The sequence below is a fragment of the Rhinichthys klamathensis genome, unplaced genomic scaffold (assembly GCF_029890125.1).
Source record: "Rhinichthys klamathensis goyatoka isolate OS25496 unplaced genomic scaffold, OSU_Roscu_1.1 h1tg000201l_1, whole genome shotgun sequence".
Lineage (NCBI taxonomy): Eukaryota > Metazoa > Chordata > Actinopteri > Cypriniformes > Leuciscidae > Rhinichthys > Rhinichthys klamathensis.
Genome location: NW_026606727.1, coordinates 1359083 through 1379542, shown reverse-complemented (window position 1 = coordinate 1379542; position 20460 = coordinate 1359083). Strand labels below are relative to the sequence as shown.

Here is a 20460-nt window from a genome sequence, read left to right as displayed (position 1 = left end):
GTACACATAAGCATACTATACACCCCTGCATGCACGAGTAAATACATCTGCCTGCATGCACGAGTAAAGTATACAATCCATATTTGTAATCAAATACACACATATATACAGTACACTGGACAGTGAGTAGTATGATACCTAAAACAGTTCAGAAACACGAGCAAAGTGTTTGAAATTGAGTAATTAAAGATGATTTAAAGATATAAAGAGAAGTGATCGACCTTAGTGAGGAAGGAAGGTGCCTTAAGTTGTATTGAGAGCTGAAGGGAATTAAAAGGTCTTTCAAATATGACGGGAAATTAAAATGAATACATTTAAAAATAAGTGTTAACCAGTGGAGTTGTCTTCTGGTCTTCGGCGTAGGCCAGTTCAATGACTCGTACATTAGACAGTGATGGGTTCTATAAGGACACCTGAGCACAAATCTAGAAAGACTATTATATAAAACATTAAGAGGACGGAGATTTGTTCCAGAGGCGTTACCATAGACCACATCAGCATAGTCCAGTATCGGGAATATTAATTGTGTTATAATTCTCTTACGTACTTCTAGTGAGAAGCAGTCAGCAGAACGATAAAGTGATTTCAGACAACCAAATATTTTCTTAGTAATCCAATTAATATGAGATTTAAAGGATAGCTGAGAATCAAGCCAGAGGCCTAGATATTTGAGTTCTTCAATTTTTTCTATTGTTGTTCCATTAAAAAAGCTAATCGACCAGTTACTTAACATCGAAGGATCAGATCGAGTGCAAAACAACATGCTATATGATTTTCTCTTATTCAAAAGGAGCTTGTTCGAGGAAAGCCATCCTTGAACCAAATTGAAATCAGATTGGAGAGAGTACTGAATTTGAGAAATATCAGAGCTAGAAAAGTATAATACAGTATCATCTGCATATAAATGAAATTGACAGTCAGAGTATTAAGTGTGCACTATTCAGAATTGAATCAAGAATGGCATTTAAAATCCAATTCAGTTACAGAATTTGAATCAAATTTGAATTGAGCCAGCAAACAGGATGTTGAATTACAATTTAAATTTGAATGTAAGGAAGTAGTAAGACATTCATCAGATAATTGATGACATTTTTTTATTCAACTAGAAAAGCAAAGATTGTCATGAATACTGGCTTTACAAAGCCTTGCTTTATAGTTTTTAAAATGAGTTTTAAAACGATGACTTTTTATAGGACTTACAGATACATGGATGGATGGATGGATGGATGAATGAATGGATGAATGGATGAATGGATGAATGGATGGATGGATGGATGGATGCCACCTATTATAAAAATGAGCATTTAGTTTATGCATGTCATATTGAATAAAAAAAAAATTTGTCGACCAGGGTGGAAGAACTTCCTGGCATGTATCGCCTGTTTCTTTGAATTACAATTCGTTAAGTTCCTCTTCCTGTCATTCCAGTTCACCTTGTAGAGTGTGGGCATATTAGAAGTGCACAATCTAAAGCTAGAACTAATATTTTATATATTTCATGAAAGAAAACATGTGGCAATATTACATTTAGTCACAACTGCAATCAATATGTCTCTCAACTTTAGTACTTCCCATCCAAACATAAACACATTCATGTACATATGATAGCAGCTCTTTATGTTTACTCTTCAATATACCTGCACCTGTTCAAGGAGAAAATCTCAATGATCGTGCATTAACCTCATTGAGCCCTGCTTAGTGTCTCATGAAAACGGTCTGGAACAGCGCACCGGAGATGAAAGACAAAGAATGAGAAAAGGAGATCAGCCTATCACTCCCTCAGACACTTGTCTGTCTCTTGCTCCCTCTCTTTACCCGTTTAGTCTCTTTTTCAGCTCAGCGCGGTCTGTGTAAAAGGATCCGGGAGGAGAAAAAAGAAAATTACTTTTGTTGGTGCTTGCACAACACTCATTTCCATCTTTCGCACTGAGGCTTCCAGACCCCGGGTCACTTCCAATTGTGTGTCTAATTGATTACTTCCCATGCAATTACGTTTGTGTCATACTCGATTTTTCACTGTTTGAGGCACAGGGGAGCGATCCTCCTTCTGAAGGACAACAGTTGCACTGCAGCAAATCTAGAATGTGGCTGTATTATTAATCTTTTGGCGCAGCTGTAGTGCAGTAATAACCAGTGACATAAACCACAAACGCAAGGTTACAGAGGTGGAAAGGACGGTGTCAATGACAGGACATGTTCTCCATGCATGGCATTGAGGAAAAACAGCATTAAAAGTGACAGTATTATGATTCTACTCATTTGCAACAACACAAACAAGTGCTTCTTTATTAGGTCTTGAAAGAGACAGTTGCCTTCTTCTTTTTTTCTTTCTTTTTTACATTTAACACTTGCATATTCTTTGTGCTTTTCACTTCTTAATTTTTTTAAGAAGTTTTCAAGCTCATTAATTAAAGCTTTTGGGAATTATGTAAGCTGTGAGAAAAGAATGTAATGAAATATTGATGTCTAACCACAGAAGGACTTTTAAAATTGCAATCATTAGAAAGATTTGACCCTTCTGCCCTCACAAAGGAAAGGAAAAGTGTGTGACGGTAATCAAAGCAGTTAAAGATGTGGGATTCATGACTTTTCATTGAGCCGTAAAACCTGCTGTGAGACTTATTCACTGCATAGATGCTCTTTTAGAAATGTATAACAACTCTATTAAATGTGCTTCTCTTTATAACTGCAGTGTGTTTGTATACAGAACACATACTTTCCTTTTCCATGGAAATGAAAGGATGACAGAACTGCTGAGGAGAAACAAAGCACTGGGAAGTGGAGTAGAGAAATGGAAGAATCCCTTTTAAAAGTTGTCTGCATTTAAAGCCTGTAATGTGAATTGGGAAGAGAGAAAAAAAGAAAAGCTGTAATTACACAGAGATCAAATAGAGAGTGTGGAGCTAGTGCTAATACCCACTCGCCCACCCCAATCAATGGAGATACCAGGCCCATTAATAATGAATCTGGTGTCATCATTAAGAATCTGAATGATTAAACATATCTCCTGGCTTCAAACACTTTTCACAGTAAAAAAAAAGAAAAAAGAAAGGGCTCACACATACATAAAGGAATAATGATATGAAACATACCAAGCCTGCAGATTTCCATGGTATTGTATAGTCTGTCATTCACAAAGTGCAGGGAATAAGCATTTTGAAGTTTTTAATGTTGAATGACTTGTTACTGTCTCAGCTTAGTGTGTAGAGACAAACAATTCAAGGGCTCTGTGGCACTTTCAAAACATTGATCTGTGTGTTTAAGCACCTAGCATCTAAACTTCTGCTTCAATCAATGGTGTAAAAATGGATAGTTCAAACTAAAACATGAGGGTGAGTAAATGAATGCCGACTATTCGTGTTGTTCCAAACCTGCATGCAATTATTTCGTCTGTGAAACTTGAGATTTTTGTTTAAAAATAAGTAACAAGTCATTCAACATTAAAAACTTCAAAATGCTTTCATCTGCCAATTAGACCGTAGTATTATGTTCTGTTTAATTCTTGTTAATATATTTAAATGAATTCTACAGAATTCCAAGATTTTCCCCCATAATCCATGCAGTAAATGTACAAAAGTGTGCAGAATAACTGGAATAACTTGAATAACTTTCCTCTTTGGATACAATGAGGGATTGAACCTAACGTAAATCCAACATCATGACAACTGCCAGTTATTCTAATGTGTGTATAGCTTTTAATGGCCTCATAGTTAATTCAATTGCATGAACCATCCAGAGAAAACGGCCAATTAACATCATTGTGTTCTGTGTACTGTAAAAAGAAAGGGGAGCACATCACAGAGCAGTTATATAATCTGAGGCAGGTGGAAAAATATTAGTGTAGAACAAGCATTGAAAGAAGAGAAATTGATTTATCTTTTACAGTTTGATGATGGGAGATATTGAGATTTGTTTGTTTATTAATGAATGCAACAGGTTAGTAAAGATCGCTATTGTTTGACCACACTAGAAATAGTTCACCCCAAAATGACATTTTGTCATCATTTACATCATTCACTCTCACGAAACCCTGTATTGTTTTATTACTTATATAAATGAATGCATCAAAGACAGTTTGAACTGCTTTTTCCCCCTATTCACTGAAAGTGGATGGTGATTTATTCTGCCAATCAGGACAGAGAACAAAAAAAAAAAACAACGTCATTATAAGTTGTCTGAAAATCTGTGAGAAACAGACTGAAATTGAAGATATTATTCTTGGATAATCTTCCGTTCTGTAGTGCTCTTAAATGTCATTTGTAAATAAAAAAAATAAAAAGTAAGTATTAATAAGGTTTAGAATATATATTTTTTATACGTTTTATTAAACTTTGATGGTGCCTGTTTAAATCTTCACCCATTTTCATTGTATGGAAAACAGAAGCTCAAACATTGTGCCTTAATATCCCCTTTTGCATTTGACCAAAGAAAGAGATAGAGGTTATTACAAATGTAATTATGTTAAGTTAAATAAAAGTGCCAATGATGACTTTTTAAGCCTTTATTATGTCATTTTGTGCTAACTTTGTCGCTTTACTTCATCATTAGTGGAAGGACATGTTCAACTGACAGAAATATAAGTGTAACAATAACATTATACCTGTTTTAGTGTTTTAGCGTGTTGCTGCTAGTCGACAGCTTGCTCCTGTGTTAAGAAAGCATTGACATACACACGTTTTAGCTTCCCCCATTTGTCTCCATTACCCGTAAGCCTCTGCTAATGGAGTCAAAGAGTCTCTAGGGTGTTGTTAGCACCTGACTTTACCATTTGATTCGAGCCTTTGTAAAATCAGTCATTACGCTCCAGCCCGAACACAGACTCGTGCGAGCTTTTTGACACAAATAGAGCTGTTCCATGACCCAGAGCTGTACATCACGATAATACTAAATGACTCCGTACACTTATGCCTTTGATTATATGCGTGCGCCGCTTTGAGTGCAAGCAAACGCTCACAGTCAAGAGAAAAGAGGAGCAAAAAACAGGGTTAAAAAAAAAAGTAGAGCGGCTGTGGATGTTGAATAATTCAGAACATGGCAGCACATGGGGCTTCAGGGCCAGCCGGAGTGCAGGAACTCCAGCCACTGATGAGCAGTGTGCCCGCACCTCACCTTTGTCCTGCACACACACACACATACACAGACACAATGTGTATCAGCAGCACTCAGATAGCTGCAAACTCTGCTCGCCTGTCCATTTCAAACCGTTTCAGATATCAGACTTGGGCCTCATTAAAAGTTAATGTGAGGCGTGCAAAGAATTTTGATGCCAATTAATAATCAAAACAGTTTCCTCTATAGCCCTGCAGCGTTATTTCAGAGTCAAAAACCAGGCCATTCGACACAATGCAACCAAAGCAAAGACTGTGGGGTGCATGAAGCAGGAAAAGACATAAAAAAGTCACCCAACAGACCTGATCAGTTTGAGTCGGTGGGCGTAGCAGGTTTCCTGGCAGGTGTGTAACGCCGTCGTGGATGTTTGAACAGTGCTGTGTTGTGCTCGCCAGCTGTTCTGGCTGGGTTGCACAGTGTATGCCAGCCAAAACCTGTGTCATTGGCATCAATAGCATGCAGAGCAGAGTCCAAACACAGCCAGACACGTCTATACGTACAAAAACACTTACGCTTTCAAGTGATACAGGCACTACAGACTGATAAAAAGGCATCTCCACCTCCGCTAGTCCTCCTGTTCTTGATGTCGCCTCAAATTTGGCGTTGTTTCATCAAGCCCGCAGCAGGAAACGTTAATGAAACATTTAAGAGTGGTAAGTCAATTGCCTCTCCTGACAATCACAGAACACTTATTTCAGGGGGAGTGTGAAAGAATCGTTGTTCTGCTGAAACTGTGGGTTGTGGTTTGCTTACACGATCGATAGATCAGATGGAGACGGTAGACTTGTGTAGCCAGACTATTGTCATGAAGTCTAATCCACATTGCAGCTTCTTTTTCATTTAGACAGGAAGAGACTGGCATATAAAAGTTTATTTTTTTATAAACTGCATATGTTTAGGAGCAGGTTAATCGTACACTTTATTAGGTACACTTCGCTAGTATCGGGTTGGACCTTCAGAAATGCCTTAATTATTTGTGGCATAGATTCAACAAGGTGCTGGAAACATTCCTCAGGTATTTTGGCATATTGACATGATAGCATCTCGCAGTTCCTGCAGATTTGTCAGCAACATCTATGATGCGAATCTCTTACTTGCTCCTGATTGGCTAGTGAGTCGTAAGTAAGGAGCAGGTGAGCGTAACTGGGAGACCTGACCACCATGGAGTCATGGCACATCAGACGATACCACCAAACATGCCCAGTGACATAGAAAACACCAAAAGGAGCTAGAGACGCAGAAAGCAGCTGGTGTGCATCTGGAGTGGTAAATCGAGTGTGCGCCTGCTCTTGTGTTTCAGCTAAACTGGCACAGCGAGATGGTTGCTGCAGCATACCCGTCTCCCTCTGTGGCTTAATAATTAATGTATTTATTTTTTGCATAGTGGCTCACAGGGACGAGGCTCAGGGGCTCTACTGAATGCAGTGGAGGGTAATAGGACATGAATAGCCCCTGCTGTCGCTGCTACGGCCGCCCTGACAAGCGCTCGAGCTGCTCAGGTGGGGTCTGCCATGCGGATGAATGCATGATGCTAAATATACCCCAAACTCCTCCCTCACTTCCCCACCTGGACTTTAGTTTACTTTCAGCGCACATCTGAAATCACTTTTCTAAATACAGAGCATTTCCTCATCCAGCCCTCTTGCATCACTTTGCAGCACTGTGCATGAACTCATTTATAATGTGTTACACAAGGTATTTTGTGTCATATCAAGTTTGGTAGCAGAACAAAGTTTAGCCCTAGAAAAGTGTTGAAGTCAAAATTGGGGTTTAAATTCACTTTAACTTGGGGATTTAATGATTCTTGTATAACAATTCTAAGTAAGGATTCTTTCTATTATTTAGTAAGTTTGAGAATAGACATGTTATTATAAAATTCTGATATAAAATAAGATATAACAACAGCTCTAATGCTTATAATTTATTTAATTTCTTTATTACAGCGTTTTTGTCATTTTAGGAAGAATGCAGACACCCCAGAGCTGTTAATGTTTAAAACTGTTAACTGTTTTAAATGCAAAGGGTGGTCACACCAAATACTGATTTGATTTAGGTAATAGAAATTAATTGATAAACAACAAATATTTCTGACTTTTGTATATTTAAGTATATTCTCTCTCTGTGTGTGTGTGTGTGTGTGTGTGCGTGTGTGTGTTTAAGAGAATTTCTATTTTTATATGTAGATTTAAATTGCCTTTCACGCTGTTATGAGATTTAGAGGTTGGGTTCAAAGACGTTCCTGGCTTCCACTGCAGTCTAACAGGGGAATGCTGACCTTTCCCTGAGGTTAAGATAGGTCACAGTACAGTCATCTGTATGCAGGTGCTCTTCTGTTTGAGTTTTTCCTCTCTCTCTCTCTCTCTCTCTCTCTCTCTCTCTCTCTCTCTCTCTCTCTCTCTCTCTCTCTCTCTCTCTCTCTCTCTCTCTCTCTCTCTCTCTCTCTCTCTCTCTCTCTCTCTCTCTCCTCTCTCCCTCTTTCTCTCTCTCTCTCTCTCTCTCTCTCTGTGGAGCTCCCGGGTACAGAGCTCATTGGAGTGCTGGTGTGGGGTGAACCGAGTCCTGCTCTGATATCTGATGTGTCACTCAGTCAGAAGCCACACTTGGCCTCCTCTCTCTGCCTATGTTTTTCATTGTGTTTTTTATTTTTATTGAAGCATTCATTTAAGCTCTCTTGTGCTCTCTGATTGAGCCATTGTTGTCACGGTTTATAAATTCATTGGCTCCTTCTAGTCTCGTGTTTCTGTTGTTTAATGTGTGGGTGTGTGTGAGTGGGCGGCTCCTCTATGATCAGGAAGATCAGCGATCCAGCTGATCGCAATCATCTCCCCAGCTGCTGCCTATCTTCTCACCTTTAAATACTCACCGAACTTTCCTCTCATTGTCAGATCGTTGTTTGATGTTCCTCGTGTGTGATCCTGTTCCCGTCATCGTCTTGTCCTGTTTCCAGTCTGGTTCCACGGTTCGTCTCACGTCTGGATATTGTCACTCTGCACCACGGCACTTCACTCGGGATTACTGACCATCTTGTCCCTGCGTCACCAGCTTGTTGTGTGTGATCTCTGACTTTTCCTGTGTGAACATTAAACGAGTTTTACTTGCACTTTTGCTTCCGCATCTTCTATCGTGATAGAACGATCTGACCAGCGATGGAAGCAGCAGGTGAATCGCCGACGTTGGATGATTTCGTCCAGTCCAGTCTTCAGCGTATGGAGAATCAAGAGAGGAACCTGAATGATACGGCGCGCGCCGTGCAGGCGTTGGTGACGCAGGTGTCCGAGCTCACCCAGCAAATACAACAGCTACGAGCTCCCACTGCGCCACCCACACCAGCCGTTCCCCCCGGACCATCAGAGAGCGCATCCCAGTCAGAGCCTCGACTACCAGTCCCGCAACCCTATGACGGTGAGCCCAGCTATTGTAGAGCATTTCTGAACCGTTGTTCTATGCACTTCTCGTTGCAGCCTCGGACTTTCTCACACGAACCTGCCAAGGTGGCATTCGTGCTGACCCTGCTGACTGGGAAAGCCGCTCTCTGGGGAACGGCTGTGTGGGAGAACCAGGATCCGTGCTGCGCCTTGTTCCTGACACTCGCCGCCGAGATGAGAAGAGTATTCGACCGCGCGGTCGCGGGGAGAGAGGCAGCTAGAATGCTCGCTGAGCTGAAACAGGAGGAGAGATCGGTATCTGATTACTCAATTCAGTTCAGGACCCTGGCGGCGGAGTGTCAGTGGAACGAGGAGGCGCAGTGGGACATGTTCCTGCATGGGCTGGCTGACCGCGTTCAAAGGGAGATCTACGCCCTGGACCTGCCCCCGTCTTTGAATGGACTTGTGGACCTGGCGCTTCGAGTAGACGCACGACTGACCAGAAGCGAACGTCGGACTCTACACAGCCGGGTTCCGGAGGGTACTGAGAGCCAGCGGTCCAGCGGCGGGAACGCGGTCAGCCCTACCTACGATCACGAGCCCATGCAGGTGGGGCGAGCTCGGCTTTCCCGGGAGGAGAAGGAGAGGCGGAGATCCCAAGGCCTTTGCCTTTACTGCGGGGCCGCGGGACACTTTGCATATAGTTGTCCGGTAAAAGGCCAAGCCCGGCAGTAAGCATGAGGCTACTGTCGGGTGGGATCTCCGCCGAGAAGACCTCATCAACATCTACGCTCCTCCCGGTAAGACTAAGATGGTCAGTACACAAGCAGGACTGTCAAGCACTGGTGGATTCAGGGGCAGAAGGTAACTTTATGGACCATTCATTTGCACGTAAATTCCAGATTCCCCTTTTCCCTCTCACCAGTAGGATATCTGTACATGCACTCAACGGTCAAGACCTTCCCACCATCTCCCTCATCACCGGACCAGTCGCACTTACCACTTCAGGCAACCACACCGAGACACTTTCCTTCTACATATTGGACTCCCCACTCGCACCTGTTGTCTTAGGACACCCCTGGCTCCTCAAACATAACCCAAGAATTGACTGGCAGCAGAAATCTGTGATGGAGTGGAGTAGTAAATGTTCTGAGTCCTGTCTGGTGTCTGCTTGTTCGTCTGTTGTTGTTTCTACGTTTCAGGAGGAGGCAGTGGATTTATCTAACGTGCCCGCGGAGTACCTAGACCTGAAGGAGGTGTTCAGTAAGTCTCGCGCTGCTTCTCTCCCTCCGCATCGTCCCTATGACTGTGCTATAGAGTTATTGTCAGGTAAGTCTCCGCCTAAAGGCAAGTTATATTCGCTCTCTGTTCCAGAGAGGGAGGCTATGGAGAAATATATTTCTGATTCTCTAGCAACGAAGTTTATCCGCCCTTCCTCTTCTCCAGCGGGGGCGGGGTTCTTTTTTGTGGGGAAGAAGGATGGATCACTGCGACCTTGCATTAATTACCGAGGGTTGAACAGCATCACGGTAAAGAATACCTATCCTTTGCCGTTGATGTCTTCAGCTTTCGAGAGGTTGCAGGGAGCATCGATCTTCACTAAATTGGACTTAAGAAACGCTTATCATTTGGTTCGCATCAGGGAGGGGGATGAATGGAAGACTGCTTTTAACACCCCTAGGGGGCACTTTGAATACTTGGTCATGCCGTTTGGGTTGTCCAACTCCCCAGCAGTCTTCCAGGCACTCGTCAACGACGTGCTGAGAGATATGGTTGACCAGTTCATATATGTTTACCTGGATGACATATTGATTTTTTCATCTTCTCTCCAGGAACACGTTCAGCACGTCCGACGAGTGCTTCAGAGGTTGCTAGAGAATGGGCTTTTTGTCAAGGCGGAGAAATGCGTTTTTCATGCACAGTCTGTTCCGTTTTTAGGATTCATTGTGTCGACTGAGGGAATTCGCATGGATCCTGAGAAGGTTAAGGCTGTGGTGGATTGGCCAAGTCCAGAATCCCGTAAGGCCCTACAGAGGTTTCTGGGGTTCGCCAATTTTTACCGGCGGTTTATTCGCAATTTCAGCCAACTAGCCGCTCCTCTGACCGCCTTGACCTCCCCCAGAACTACGTACAGGTGGTCAGACGCTGCTGAGGCAGCGTTTGCCAAACTGAAAAGTCGCTTCGTTTCGGCTCCCATCCTCATCGCCCCTGATACATCACGTCAGTTCGTGGTGGAGGTCGATGCGTCAGAGGTGGGGGTAGGTGCAGTGATTTCCCAGCGTTCTCCCACAGACGATAGGATGCATCCGTGCGCGTTTTTGTCACATCGATTATCCCCTGCCGAACGTAATTATGACATTGGTAACCGAGAGTTGTTGGCAGTCAAGTTAGCGTTGGAGGAATGGCGTCACTGGTTAGAAGGGTCAGGGGTACCTTTTATCGTCTGGACTGATCATAAGAATTTGGAATACATCAGAACTGCTAAAAGATTGAACTCCAGGCAGGCTCGGTGGGCACTTTTTTTCGGACGTTTTGACTTTACTCTCTCGTACCGCCCGGGTTCTAAGAACATCAAACCCGATTCTTTGTCGCGCATTTTTGATCGCTCCGAACGCCCGTCTACTCCTGAGTGCATTTTGCCGGAGAATCTATTCATCTCCACACTCGTATGGGAGGTCGAATCGAGGGTCAGAACGGCCCTAGAAGGGGTAACGCCTCCGCCCGGTGGCCCACCGAATCGTTTATTTGTGCCAGAGGGATTACGGTCTGACGTTATTCAGTGGGGTCATTGCTCCAACGTGGCTTGTCATCCAGGAGTTAATCGCACTAGTTTTTTAGTCAAGCAACGGTTCTGGTGGCCACTTATGGCTCGTGACATTCACAGTTTTGTTTTGGCTTGCTCGGTTTGTGCCACTGGTAAGACTTCCAATCGACCCCCAGATGGGTTACTTCAACCGCTGCCTGTCCCTTCGAGACCCTGGTCCCATATCGCGCTAGATTTTATCACCGCCCTCCCACCCTCCCAGGGTAACACGGTTGTTTTAACTGTGGTGGACCGATTCTCAAAGGCGGCACACTTTATTCCCTTACCCAAATTGCCCTCAGCTAAGGAGACAGCGTTGACAGTCGTTGATCACGTCTTTCGCTTACATGGCCTCCCGATAGACGTGGTCTCCGACAGAGGACCCCAGTTTGTGTCCAAATTTTGGCGAGAGTTTTGTAGGTTACTGGGAGCGACTGTTAGTCTGTCCTCAGGGTTTCATCCCCAGAGCAATGGCCAAACCGAGAGAGCCAACCAGGATTTGGAAAGGGTGTTGCGATGTTTGGTTTCCAAGAACCCTTCCTCATGGAGTCAACAACTGTCTATGGTGGAGTACGCCCACAACACATTACCAGTGTCATCCACGGGTCTATCTCCGTTTGAATGTAGTTTAGGGTACCAGCCACCAATTTTTCCCAGTCTGGAGTCCGAGGTCGCGGTTCCCTCCGCTCACGCTTTCATCCAGAGGTGTCACCGCACATGGACTAGAGCCCGTGAGACTCTACTCCAGGTGGGGGCGCGCACCAAGGCCAAGGCCGATCGCCACCGGTCGAAGCCTCCCGTATACGTCGTCGGTCAAAAAGTGTGGCTTTCTACTAAGAACATTCCTCTCCGCTCCGTCTCGAATAAACTTGCTCCCAAATTTATTGGCCCGTTTACTGTCACCAAAATCATTAGTCCGGTGGCAGTCCGCCTCAACTTGCCTCCAGTGTACAGGAGGATTCATCCCGTCTTTCATGTTTCTAAAATTAAACCCGTGTTTCACTCTCACATTAATCCGCCAGTCCCGGTTCCTCCACCGCCGCGTCTCGTAGAAGGGGAACCCACTTATTCGGTCAACCGTATTCTGGATTCTAGGCGGAGGGGACGCGGATTCCAGTACTTGGTGGACTGGGAAGGTTACGGTCCGGAGGAGAGAAGTTGGGTACCTGCTAGAGACATCCTGGATCACTCCCTTATTGATGATTACAATCGACAGGTAGGGGAGCCTGGGACCGCCAGGAGGCGTTCCTAGGGAAGGGGGTACTGTCACGGTTTATAAATTCATTGGCTCCTTCTAGTCTCGTGTTTCTGTTGTTTAATGTGTGGGTGTGTGTGAGTGGGCGGCTCCTCTCTGATCAGGAAGATCAGCGATCCAGCTGATCGCAATCATCTCCCCAGCTGCTGCCTATCTTCTCACCTTTAAATACTCACCGAACTTTCCTCTCATTGTCAGATCGTTGTTTGATGTTCCTCGTGTGTGATCCTGTTCCCGTCATCGTCTTGTCCTGTTTCCAGTCTGGTTCCACGGTTCGTCTCACGTCTGGATAACGTCACTCTGCACCACGGCACTTCACTCGGGATTACTGACCATCTTGTCCCTGCGTCACCAGCTTGTTGTGTGTGATCTCTGACTTTTCCTGTGTGAACATTAAACGAGTTTTACTTGCACTTTTGCTTCCGCATCTTCTATCGTGATAATTGTGCAGTTAAAGAGGCATTTTGCTCTGCCCAAGGAAAGAGAGAATGGATCTTTGAATTACTATTCAATGCTAACAACAGCTTTCACCATAGCAGAACTCTCAAAAATATTACATTATGACATAGTCTTTGACTGAAAAAGTGTTATTATATTAGCCTATATTAATTATATTATATTATATATTAATATAACACATAGAACACATAGAAATATATTATGGAGACTATGTAATGTTATCCCCCATTACTGCTACTAAAATCATATTCAGGCACTCGGCACTGCTTTCTCTTTTAAAATCGTTCATCACAGTGTTGACCCGAAGTAACTGCATTCAAATCCTCTCAGAGGAGATAGCTGGCCGAATACACATGCCGTGTACAGTTTAGGACGGTGGTCTTAATCTGTGTTTTTACTGTATGTTCAAACCATTTCTGTATGTTCCCTTTCCTATAGCCCTGCGTTTTAGAGATCTATTCCCACAAGTGTGCCACTACATAGTGATTTAACAAGCTTACCTATCTGACCCAGATATGTAACACGAAAGGTTATTTCTGTTACTAGAAATAAGAGAGGGAAAGTCTTGCCCTCTCTTATCCCTTTGACCTCTCACATTTATACCGCTATTCATGTTCTATTCTTTTCCCAGATAAATAAGCAGATGCTCCCTGCCCTAGATAATTCCATAAGCCTTTAATCTTAGCCATTTTTCATAAAGATTCACCGGAAACAATTGGGCAGGGGATAACAAAATTTAATCAGCCTGCTTTAAACGCAATTACCACCCTGAGGAAGTCGGGAGGGCAGGGAGGAGTGTAAGTAAAGACCACTGTCTGAAACTGTCATCCATCCTGTTTATATACAGTATACTGAATCTATATGTATTGAGCCGACCAGCCTTGAACCCTGATATACCTTGTAACCCAACAAACAACTCAAAATAAGACTGGGTTCAAATTCTTCTGCTTTTAACTGTTCATAAAAAGATGTTATAGCGTATTGCGAGCATCTGTCACTGCTTTTAAACCACTAGTCCAGCACAGCACACTTTTCCACTCAGCATTCAATATACTTTCAATTCTCTCTTTATTGCTTGTATATCATACCGTCACTGTGACAATTCCCTTATAACATTTGCCAATAAAAAATGCCTTCCTGTAGACAGAAAGGGTGTCCTATATTGCACCAATTCTTTTATCAACCTTGGTTGGATTTGAAAAGGATTTATTTCAATGCAGCTCTTGCCTGTTATTTACTGCCTTTGTCATTGGTTTTTCAAGAGTTGTTATCGAGTTGGACTTTGTCCCTCTGTAGCCTGGGCAAAAAAAAAAAAAAAATGATGCATTGAGCGCTACAAGAGGGTCCTTGGTTCAGATAAATTCCAGACAGACACATGTTACCAGTAGAACACATGTTCTGTCAGTGCCGATCACATATGGGCCATCAGTAGGCTCCCATGATGCTTTGCCTGCCGTGGCCACTCATGCTTGAATGTCAACAGTGTCTCGTTAAAAGTGCATTTGCTCGCAGCCAGCACGGCACGAATGCCTGCCGAACTACTCCCGCACAGGTTCGCGCCTTCCCCCTTTCTCTCTCCCCAACGCCTGCAGCATCAACTCCTCATAAATGCTTTTATGTAGTTAAATTAAAGCCGTTGTTCTTTTCAGGTCAGTAGTTAAATACATAAAAGTGCAATTAAATTCAAATAGAGTCTGTCTGTGTTTTATTCCTAGTTTGCCACCCCTGTTCCTCTAGATTTATGTGAGTGGCTCTTTTGCTCTGACCTTGGCTGAGGTGTTCATGGAAAGCCCATCATTGAAGTTTCTTATTATCTTAGCTAAATGACGAGCAGTGGTTCACACTGTGGCTTTATACACTACCATTTGAATGTTTGGGTTTAGTAAGACTTTTTTATATCATAGCAAGGATACATACAATTGATTAAAAGTGACAGTAAAGGGAAATGTATAATGTCCCAAAACAAATCTATTTCAAATAAATGCTGTGCTTTTGCACTTTCTACTTATTAATATTCCTAAAAGAATCCAGAAAAAAATGCATCACGGTTTCCACACAATTATTAAGCAGCACAACTGTTTTCAACATTGATAATAAAAGTAAATGTTACTTGAGCACCCAATGAGCATATTAGAACACTTTCTGATTTCTGAAGGATTATGTGACACTGAAGACTGGAGTAATGTTAAAATAATAATTACAATATATTAAAATAGAAAACAGTTATTTTAAATTGTAATACTTTTTCACTGTATTATTGTTTTTTACTACATTTTTGATCATGGGACCAGATTTAGTAGCAGCCTATGCCAGCACAAAACCTCTTTCGCCGTTAAAAAACTACTATCAGGATTTACTAAAGACACGTGGTGAAAAATTAGCGCTGAAAAGGCGTGGACATAGTTATTTTTGCGGCTGACATTATTGCATATGCATTTGTAGGAGTTTCCCTTCAGATGCAAAATTTATGGAAGTAAAATATTTCAATGAATCACGCTAGGTGTAGGATTCCAATAGGATTCAGAAGGTAGAACAAATCATAACGAGCTGTAAGTGACTTTTTTTTGTGAAATAACACACAGAAGATGTCCCTACTACCTGACAGACACCACCGAAGTCAATCTGTCAGGTAGTAAGAACATTTCAGGTAGTTGTCTCTGTCAGTCCTAGACGCAATAAGCCACAAAAAAGAGCACAGAGTGCTATCATTTATCCAGAAGAGTTTGAGGTGTTCTCTGCCTGCTTTTCAGTCATTTCTGTGTCGGCCAGACTCTAACGGACACATGGAAGGAGTTACTTGCGTTTTTCCCCCTCAAATTGGACACAGAGGGACACTCGATCTTCAAATATCCGGTGTAAGAGATGTAAGATATTCTCTGTCTCTCTCTTAGGTCTTGTTTAGCACTTAGGCCGTGGTTTTAGCGCTCTCAGTCTCACAAAAGAAAAAAGAAAGTATAAAAGTTATCACCCTCAACAGTGAAAAGAACAATAATGTTGAGTTAAACTACGATTAAAACGCAAAGTGTTTATTTTTCTCACAAAAGTCCTAGTGTGTTTGGGTTCCCCTTATTGGAAAGAAAAATCACTCTGTTCCCTCGTTGCATTTTTTACCCAGACAGCATCTCCTTGGTAACGCGTCTGGAGAGGCTGGGCTGTGTGGTTGCAGAGCCTCACATTGATGGATGGTGCAGAAGATCACCTATTTGTACAGTGGCGGCAGGGGAAGTTGGCACAGTCTGGCATATCATTCCTCATAAGCCCTGCCAGGCGCGATCCCTCTGTGCCACACGCAGAGCCAGACTGCTGGCAGTGACTGGCGTAAGGCCGCGGTGATGTTGGCACTCTGTGATGAATAGGCAGCCACATCTATGCCCGACTGACTTGATCATCTTATAGAGGAAGTGTGAATGAACTATTGGATTAGGACTCTGTGATTGTTAAAAGGAGAAGCTTGACTAGTGTTGATCTTCGAGTTAAGCTGATGAAAGGCCCTGCGTACTATTACAACACTGGTTCCAATATGATGTCCATGCCATGTCCATTTAGTTAAACGAAACTGATTGTCTTAAGCCCAGAGAAATCATTATGTTCTGCAAGTTTGTGTTCTGCAAAATCTCACGAGTTGCCTATGAGGCAGCGTCTTTAGTCATCATAGGCACTTTCTTGAAGTTAAAGGGATAGTTCACTTTGAAATACATTTTTGATATGTTTCAGCTTACCTCAAGGGCATCCAAGATGTAGGTGTCTTTGTTTCTGCAGTAATTTCAATTTTTATATTTTTAGGTCAAACCGTTCTTGTCTGTCAGTCATATAATGCAGGTCTATGGTCACCACCTCAAAGAGCATGCACAGAGAAGTCCAAATTAAACATGATTTAATGACTCGTAAATGTAAGTACACATTGATGGCCTAAGACACGAAACGAGCGGTTTGTGTGAGAAAACGAACAGTTTTTATATCGTTTTTACCTCTTGTAACCACAGCCACGTCCAAGTGATCTGAGGGGGCGGGCGCTTCGGTCTGCGCGTTACTAGAGGTAAAAACGATATAAATACTGTTCGTTTTCTCACACAAACCGCTCGTTTCGTGTCATAGGCCATCAATGTGTACTTACATTTACGAGTCATTAAATCATGTTTAATTTGGACTTCTCTGTGCATGTTCTTTGAGGTGGTGACCATAGACCTGCATTATATGACTGACAGACAAGAACGGTTTGACCTAAAATTATCAAAATTGAAACTACTGCGGAAACAAAGACACCTACATCTTGGATGCCCTTGAGGTAAGCTAAAACATATAAAAAATTAATTTCAAAGTGAACTATCCCTTTAAGAGATCTTTTTTTTTATCCAAAATATCTTCTTTTAGCCAAATTCTAACAGAGTATCCCATTTATCTTCAGCAGCGAAGACATTCGCATACTGCAATGCTAAATTCCTCCCGAATAACTACTAAGAACTTCTATATACAGGTTCATTATTAATGTGAATAATACATAATGTATAATAATTAACTCTAAAGTGAAGATCATGTTAACCCAATAGTAATGACTCAAGTCTTACCAAATCTTTCAGAAAGAAGATTTTCACATTTTTAGGATCCATATACCAAAGTGAAAAGCATGATAACTCCATGAAATTGACTGAAGTCATTGTAAACTTTTAAGATTTTTGTAAGGTTTTGGATAGTAATGACTTAAGTGTTGCTACATCCGTCTAAAGGAATTACTAATTATTTGAACCAGTATTCTACTGTGAAGAAAATGGTAATGACTCAAGTGTTACCAAATCCATCAGAAGGAACCGTGTGTGTGTGTGTGTGTGTACAGAACCAACTAGTCAAACACTCATTCAAATGAAACCAGCTGTCATCGCTGCAAAGAGAAACGCTTAACTGAACCCAGCGCCAGTGCTGGCATATAGACTGGCAGTGTGTGTGTGTGTGTGCGCGCTCTCCTACCCCTCCAGCTGTGTGTCCTTTGATACAGGTAACTTGCCTGCCAATCTGTGCCAACTGAGAAACTGAGTTTAGGCTGATAATGTGCCCCATTTTTCCAGATTTATCACAAATATGTTCCTTCAGGTTTCATGTTTATGTTGTAAGGGTTTAACAAATGTAAATATTAAATGTAAATCTCAAATGTACATGAAAGTATTAAACATAAACATAGAATATGAATATAAATATAAAATCAGAATAATACATCTAAATCTATAACTTAATGTGTAACAGTTAAGCACATGTTCAAAAAGGTTCAAGGTAAGCACAACAGGAAATGTCATAGCCTGTGTAGGATGCTTTGAATGTTGTCTTTGAGAATGATGAACCTTTGAGTAAGAAGTTAGATGAACTGGTGCAACTAGCTTTAGCAGCAACATCTGGTGTATGATGCTTGCATGTAAACACACACTATTATCTGCTTTAGTGTTTAGTTTTATTTTGTATGGTCAGTGTTTTTATGATATGATAGTATAATTGGTGCTGACTGAGCCTACGTATGTAGTCTTCAATTGTGGACTCTCTTCCCCAAGGTGTTCTTATCTGATGTACACACTAAGGTTCAGTGAAGCTGGAGCGAAATCATCTGTAGAGAGAGAACAACAGCTTTCCGGCCCTCCATCAACCGGTTGGGCCGTCTGAGGACCCCTGCTGAGTTCTGCCATTGCATTTATTTGTTTTTTTTCTGATTCTTGCCTCTAGGAGAGCTCAAGACATTTGCGTTCAGCCCTCCCAGCACGTCAGACGCAGAGAACGCTAAAATTAATTTATCCATTGAGCGACAGGTTTCTCAATGCCCTGTAGAGATTCACAATAACACCTTCTCCAATCATCCATGGAGTACAGTTTAATCAAGCTTTTGTTAGGCTATTATCAGTTTCAGATGGCCCGTGGTTATATGAATATGTCTCATCTGTTCTACTGCCACACAGCTAATCTCCTGTTGCCGTGAAAGAGAAATCCATTGCAGTAAATAATGCAAATCTGTTATAAGCTCTCCAGTGTTTTTGTCCACGCAAGTGAGGATTACTCCAGACACGTTAAGATCATAATGTTCACTGTCGTCTGGTGTGCCCAAACAGAGACGTCTCACCCGTGAACGCACGGGGAGGGGACCAACAGATTGATTCCTCTCCATCCGGTGATCCGTGTGAAACAGTATGATGCATATTAGGGCAAAGGATTGAGAAGTGTCTCCCTGCAGATGAAATATGAAATTAGAAATCTGTTAGCGCTGCTGTCCAGAATGTCAGAGCTCCAAATCCAGGATGGATCTGATTTTGATATTGTCGGGGAATGTAATAATTTCCTTCCCTCTGTTTTTGTCTGCTGGGAGTAGACATCTCTCAAAGGAGCGGAAGGAAGTGGGGGGGGGGGGGGGGATACAATGAAGAGGGGGACAAATAAAATTAAAACAGATTAGGGTTATTAATAATAGCAGCAAGAGTCAAATTTGTCTGGCCTCTTTGTTAAAAGGATAGTTAATCTCAAAATAAAATAAAAATATGCCGTTATTTATTCACCCAAATGTCATTCCAAACCTGTATGAGTTACAGTACTTTCTTCTTTGGATCATCAAAGGAGACATTTTGAAAAAATATTTTACAATGAATTGGGACTGAAGCTTTCAATCTCCAAAAAGGATGCAAGCACACCATAAAAATATCATAAAATACGTCTATTTGACTCATAAGTTGTTCTATATCAAACAATAGCTTTGTGTGATACACAGACAGGGAAGGATTTACCTCATATTGCGACATAGGTAAAAGACAAAAGGTTTGGAATGACATTAGAGTGAGTAAATAATGACAGAATTTCATTTTTGAGTGCACTGTCCCTTTAAAGCACCAGTCTGACTGTGGATTCCAGGCTGACTAACCAGGCCAGTCAAAAACACCAGAGGGTCAAAAAGTGACATTGTGTGAAGAAATCAAATTATTTTATACATTATCTTTGTTCTTGGGAGAGCCTAACCTTGCTATATTCCACGTGAAGTAAGATAGTGATGAGGTCACCTTCACTGGAACGATTCGCTCAGAGGTGTCCGCTGACATAATTCATTACAGACTGATTGGTGTTTTATTGTTGCTGTCTGTGTTTTAACAGAAATTCTGAATGGAGGGGTGTACGTGGACCAGAACAAGTTCCTGTGTCATGCCGATACCATCCACTGGCAGGATATAGTGAAGAACGCCCGCTCTGATCACCTGGTTGTGCCGTCTAATAGCAGCAGCTCCTGTGAGTACTGACCAATTAGAGCATGAGGTGCAAAAATTAATTGTTACTAAACCACTGTTCAAAAGTTTGGGGTCAGTGTGATTTTTGAAAGAATACTTTTTTAATGAACATTTTTAAAATGTAATTTATTTCTGTGATGGCAAAGCAGCCATTACTCCAGTCTTCAGTGTCACATGATCCGTTTTGGAACAGAAATATTTTGGAATATTATAAATGTATTTTCTGTC

At 42.1% G+C, this 20460-nt stretch overlaps 1 protein-coding gene across 1 annotated transcript in view; it reads left to right on the top strand.

The window, feature by feature from the left end:
* Window positions 1-20460, top strand: part of erbb4b (erb-b2 receptor tyrosine kinase 4b) — a 183119-nt gene that overhangs the window by 55473 nt on the left and 107186 nt on the right. The window contains exon 3 of the mRNA XM_056263228.1: window positions 20102-20233. Coding sequence (XP_056119203.1) covers window positions 20102-20233 — 132 coding nt within the window. The remainder of the gene's footprint in view (window positions 1-20101; window positions 20234-20460) is intronic.